Source organism: Crocodylus porosus, unplaced genomic scaffold (genome assembly GCF_001723895.1).
Source record: "Crocodylus porosus isolate Cpor-Errol unplaced genomic scaffold, CroPor_comp1, whole genome shotgun sequence".
NCBI classification, from domain to species: Eukaryota; Metazoa; Chordata; order Crocodylia; family Crocodylidae; genus Crocodylus; species Crocodylus porosus.
Window position 1 is genome coordinate 53,782,001 of NW_017728949.1, and position 6,485 is coordinate 53,788,485.

The window sequence follows — 6,485 nt, forward strand, 5'->3', positions numbered from 1 at the left end:
ATATCATGGGGGGCGGGGTGGGGCAGGTGAGGAGCAAGTCCCTGCCTCGGAGCAGGCCCTGGTCGGTGCCCAACCCCCACAGGCCCCCCCCGTAGTGCCAGTGCACGCAGACCCAGGCCCATGGCAGGACTCGGGAAAATCAGGAGTCAAGAAAAACGCTCACAAGGAGGGCGGCGAAGCACTGGACAGGCTCCCCAGAGAGGCGGTGGCCTCTCCATCCGTGGAGGTGTTGAAGCCCCAGCTAGACAAAGCCCTGGCTGGGATGATGTAGTTGGGGCTGGTCCTGCTTGGAGCAGGGGGTTGGACTGGATGTGACCTTGTGAGGTCCCTTCGACCCCTTGTTGTCTGTGATTCTCCAAAGTAGAGAATTGGCAAGGCACTTTTGTAGCCTTGTTATAACAAAGCTGGGTTCGTGCATCTCATTCACGGTGAATAATGCCACACATAAAGCAAAAGTGCGCTGTGGTTGGTATGAGTTGGGCTGCCGTGAAAATGCAAGAACTGGGCAGGCCAGGAAGTGCGAGCTCCCTTCTCTTCCTGTCCTTTCTTGGGCACCTTGGGACCCCGTGTTCAGCTTGCCTCTGCTGCTCCTTGTTTCTCGAACTTCCCAAATGAAAAGAAGGGTTGAGGGCTCGCTGGGCCTGGGGCTGCTGATCTCTAACGGCATGCCTGTCGTCTAGCAATGGTCAACAAGTGGCTGTCCTATAAAAGAGCCATGTTACGAAATGCCTAATGCAGCAGCTGCATATGCATAGCGTCTCTGTCTAAAGGGGTTTTGGTTTTGTTTCCACAGGTTGCAATGTAGTTATTGCCTCTCGCAAACTGGACAGGTTAAAAGCTGCTGCCAAAGAGCTGACTGATCAAAACGCTTCCCCATATCCAGCCCAAGTGACCCCCATGCAGTGCAACATCCGCAAAGAGGAGGAGGTAAAGTACAGTAAGCTCGCCATCCTGCTTCAAATGTCAACGGCAGACTGGTGCTCAGTCCTCAGAGGGTCTTTTTAAGACTCACCTCCCTCTGAGGAAGGTCACAGCAGGCAGGTGCATTGTCACATTTCTTAAATAGACAGTTTTGATGCAGTGACCAGAGGCAGGTGAGGCTGAAACAGCCGTTTCCTGGAGATTGTCTGTCACTGAAAGATAGGATTGCATTGGATGTCCCTGCCTGATGCCCATGTGTGGCTTCTGCTTAGTGCTCCAGAAGAACATGGGGGCATAAAGCCACGGGATAAAATTCTGGACCTCTCAATTTAACTCTGTGGGTCTGAAGCTCTGTATTTAAACCTCCAGCCTTGCTTACATCCTCTGTGAGGCTGGAATAAAACTGGGCATTGCAAGGCTATTCTCGAACAGTGTTGTGGAGAACAAACTTTGGTCAGGCCAGGCGAGCCACAAACCTAGTTTAATCCGCTCCAGATTGGGTATGGGAATGCCTAGCCTGCTTAGGAATGATGCTGAACATTTTTTAGGGGAGCATAATCTTCTTTTCATTACCTAAAGGGAAGTTGTGGTGATGTCTAGTATGGAGGGATGTTTAAATGGAAGGTGGCAGTGGGTCACTTCTTTTTACTTGACTCCCTTGGAGCAGGGAAATGTTTGCAGTTCAGGTGGTTTTATTTGGCTCTCCCTAAATGTTTGCCAGTGATACTAAAGCCTCAAAGCATCCAGTTCTTTGCAGTTTCTTTAATATGATCCCTTTGACATGGGCAACTGCAGTCCAGTTAATGGTTAGCTAGTGGGTTGAAGTCTGCATCGGAGGCATATTGAGCTTCTGCAGCACCCTGAGCAGAGTGCTAAAGTCGTACCTGCTCGAGCTTCCTCAGCACACAGGCTGCAACAAGGGGCACCAAAATCCTTCCCTGCCCCTACCAGAGTATTTGCCATGGCAGAAGCTGGGCAGTCCAGTATCATATGGGGGAAGAGCTGAGTGGAATAGCCCTCTTCCCTCCCACACACCCCCTCAGCATTTTTGCCATGGGAGGGGCAGTTCCTTGCCCAGCAGTATATTGGGACAGGGGGTGGGAGTAAACGGGGCACCAGAGGCAGCTTACTGTACATTGGCTGTGGCACCTCCATGGCAGGGGCTCTCCATGGGCTGACGCTGGTGCTCTTTTTCCCCCCATGTCCTTTCCCCCAGATACACGACTAGATGAGGAGCTACACCTCCTGCAGCAAAAATTCCAGGAGGAGGGAGCCCTTTCCACTCGACCCCACTCCTCTCCATACCGTACTGGACACAAGGCTGCACCTGTTATAGTGAAGGCTTGGAGCTGGGGGGTGGAGGAAGCATTTTTATGCCCCCTCCAAGTCGGCACCTGGGGCTGGTGCCTCGCTTGCCCCTCTAGTTATGCTACTATTGCCTTGCCAATTTCTGTGTGCCACAAAGTGATTGTGGATGCTATATGGTGTTGCAAAGCCTAACTGAAAGCTCTGAGGAAGGAAGGACAGATGACAGTGCGCTCCGATTAGCATTCTCATCTTAATTTCTCAGCCCAGACTTCTGTTCTCTTTTCTTGAGCTTTTCCAGTTTTCAGCAGAGTGCAGGGTCTTGTAATGTAGGATTTGGGATGTATTTTGGCTGTGGTCTTTGGTTCTTTGAGGAGTCTGAATGATCTTCTTTGCTATTGCTGCCATAACTAAACATGAAAGTCCGATGACTGAAGCCTGCCCTTTCTTCTAATGCAGCCTTGAGCAAGCTCATCAGATTAGCACAATATTTTTCTCATCAGTGGGTCATTTGGGTTATTCTTTTTTTTTTTTTTAAAACATTCAAAGCCTTGATATCAAAACCCAGCAACATTTTAAAGAAATGATTGTGATCTTTAATAGCTAAATTGTAAACCCGCCTGGTCAGTTTTCCTGCTATAAAACAGCCAGCCTGAAAGAATACAAAAATCATGTGTTTTCTTTGAAGAGAATAGTTTTTCTCATAAGATATTTAAAATGGCATATTGTGCCTTTCACCTCTGGAGGAGCTGGACCCTAAGGGGCTGCAGGGAGTGTTTGTCACTCCACCTGCTATGAATTTTAGCATGGAATTTGCCACCAGCAGCGATGCTAAGATTAGTTAGGACAAACAGCAAGTGTTGCTTTAGTTAATAGAAGTGATTCTCTGTCAGAGTGTCACATCACCTGGCAGTGTCATGAGATCTTTTTAAGGCTGCTAGGGAGTGCTGTGCAATATTAGCACTATTGGGTGTGCAAACACTATGTGATTCACAAGATGGACTCTGAGATTTCCAATAGGAATCCATAGTGTCAAAAACATCCCGAGCTGCTAAGGTCTCTGAGTACTTTGCAACATATAAAAATTAATCTCTCGTTTGTCTGTGGTCAGGAAACGAGTGAAAGGTAAGATCTGACATTTCCTGAGGAGGCCTTGTGTCTAGTAAGGAGTGCCTTGAGTCTAAAAAGGTTGGGAACCGCTGCTATAGGGGCATGTGAATGCTGGAGTCAAATGAAAACTGAGCTACACATTGGTTTAACATCTGTGTTTTGTTGCAAAGTGTGTGTAGCATACTTAGTGACTATCCACAGCTAGAACTGTCCACAAGCCGAACATTAATTTTCCATCCATCTACAATGGTGGTATGCTCCTGGAAATTGGGTCATCTGTGTAAGTGCTTTAAATATGGGATTAGGAACATAATTTTAGGCACCTAATTTTAAAAACCCTTTTTTGAAGGACCAAATAATGCCAGCACTGTTAAAAGAATTGATATTCAAAGAACAAACGCCAAAATCATTGTACCGGGGCGTTTTTTTGGGGGGTTTTTGGCCTCTTATTAGAATCTTGCTCAATAGAATCAGCTGCTTATTAATGCCAGAATCTGAACCTGTACTCTACATGTACCAGGTTTTTTTTTTTATTAGACTTTAGTCTATGCATGTTCACTGTATAACTGGTGTGTTATGCAATGGCTGGGAGCTACTAGGCACTCGTGATCATGGTTTCCACATAAGCTTTTTGCTTTATTTTGCTGCTGGTTATGAGAATTGCATTGGCCAGAGCACTTTTGATTCTAATAAGCAGCAGACTTTGTGTTTTATTCTTAAAGAAGGGTGTACAGAAATCAAATACCTTACTCAGGGCCCTACCCTGACTCCCTAGAAGAGGTGGGAACCTGCACAGGTGATGGGCTCTGTGTCACTTGCAATAACCACTTGATGCTGACTAGGGAGTGGGCACCAGCTCTTCTGTTGCAAATTACCAATGACATTTCTTGGGCTGTCTAGTTCAACCATTCGCCTAATATGGACCACAGAATTCTTGCCCTGTAATTCCTGCATCAAGCTCAGTTCCTTTTACCTGAATTAGACATGCTATTTAGAAGGGTATCTTTCCTGATTAGAGTATTTTGAAGCAATGGAGAATCCATCACATCTTTGTTTTAAGTTCTGATAGTTAATAATTTTTCTTTGCTTGTTTTACAAAGTCATATGTCTGGCATCCCCATGGATTGAGACCTAGTAGTGGTGTGAAGATTGATGTGTTCCAGTGACCCTCAGAATTATGTTGCCTGGAGTCCCTCACTCCTGGCAGGGTCATACCTGACAAACAGGCCTGAGGGGAGGTTCCAGACAAACCACAGTCTAACCCCAAGTTCTCAGTGGCAGATCAGGCAGAAGATGATATCAGGATCTCAGTAACAGTAAACACAGGAGAAGGTTGCAGCAAGATGGAGGTCTCCTGTTGTTTAGGATTCTCCTTTGCCATTGGGATCAGATCTCCACCTTGTCAAGATCTTATGGCTGCTGTTTCAGTGCACCAGCTTCCTCACATTAAACAAAGTCATGCACAGGCTTCTACCACAGGGAACAGCATGCTGTCCTGTGCCAACCTCGAAAAAACTTGCGGCAATCAACCAGTGGTGATGAAGGCAGGACTAGTGAATTTGGCAGTCTCCAGCCATGAATCTGTTCACAGGTAGTGGTAGCCTGACAGTTGTCTTGCACCTGGGTTGAGACGGGTGCAGTGTGTCAGTTGGTACCATGACTGAGCACTCTTGGATCCCCTCTGCTCATCTCACTTGGGGAAAGGGCTAAAAAAGGTTCCCTAAACCTAGGTTGTCTTATCTGTTCCTGGCTGGATAACATCATATTGCAAGATCACTCTCAGCAGTCAAAAACATCACAAAAAGACAATGATTTTTGCAACATGGAACATTTGCACCTTGATGGATAACCAAGACTGGATGACCAGAAAAAAGAACTGCTATTGTCTCCATAGAACTAATAAGATTCAACATCAACCTTGCAGCTCTGAAACAAAAAAGACCAGATGAGGGTCAGCTGTGGGAAGAGGGTGGTGGCTAAGGTGGGAGGGGAAACAGTCCAGGACAGGTGTATTCGCAGCGTTGGCTTTACCACCAAGAATCAGCTCATTGGTCAACTTACAGAGCTCCCTGTGCGCATTTTACAAACAATTTATTGTGACCCTTTGTCTTAAGCTCAGCAACAACCGGTATGCCACTGTCATTAGTGTGTATGCCCTAATGTTTGATGCTGACGATGATGTCAAAGAACAGTTCTACTCCAACCTTGACCATGTTCTGATTAATATTTGCAAGGAGGACAAAATCATTCTCTTAAGTGACTTCAGTGCCAGAGTCAGATGTGAGCTGGAACTCTGGAGTGGCCCCGCTGGGAAGGAAGGAGTAGGGAAAGCCAACTCCAACAGCATCCTTCTCATGAGCAAATGCGTGGAGCGTGCTCTTGTCATCACGAACACCGTCTTCAGGCAGAGTGACAAACACATGGAGACACCCTCGGCACTGGCACCTCCTCCTCAACTGTGTTACTGTTACTGCCTGTGATCAAATGGATGTTCATATCACACAAGCCATGTGAGGAACGATGACTGCTGGACAGATAACTGTCTTGTCAGATCCTTTATGCACATTTGGCTTGCTCTGAAACACCAAAAACAGCCAAAAAGAATACAAAGTGCTCTCAATGCTCTCAACACCAAATCTCTTCAAGACGTTGAGGTCTGTAAGGATCTCCAGCAACATCTTCATGAAAAGTTCTCTGCCCTGTCCACAAATGAAGGCAACATTGAGGAACCATGGAAGGGGTTTAAAACCACCGTTCATATGGCCTATGCTGAATCTGTTGGCTTTAACACCCATCAGCACCAAGGCTGGTTTGATGAAAGCACAGCTGAGAGCCAAGCCTTCCTTGATCAGAAGAGAAGGGCTTGTTCTGCCTGGCAAGATGACACCTCATCTCAGCAGAAGAGGATGTATCGGCTCCTCAAAGTCAAAGCTCAGAGGAGGATCTGGGAAATCAAAAATAAGTGGTAACAAGATAGAGCTGAAGAGATCCAGCTCTTTGCTGACAAACTCAATATGAACAGTTTTTTCCAGGCGACAAAAGCCATCTATGGCCTCATGGTCATAGTTTCATAGTTTCATAGTAGCTAGAGTCGGAAGGGACCTAGGTAGATCATCTAGTCCGACCCCCTGCCTTGGCAGGAAAGAGCA

At 46.6% G+C, this 6,485-nt stretch overlaps 1 protein-coding gene across 1 annotated transcript in view; it reads left to right on the forward strand.

Annotated features, from left to right (window-relative positions):
• Positions 1–6,485, forward strand: part of PECR (peroxisomal trans-2-enoyl-CoA reductase) — a 43,434-nt gene that overhangs the window by 12,295 nt on the left and 24,654 nt on the right. Inside the window, exon 2 of the mRNA XM_019553561.1 lies at positions 771–927. Coding sequence (XP_019409106.1) covers positions 771–927 — 157 coding nt within the window. The remainder of the gene's footprint in view (positions 1–770; positions 928–6,485) is intronic.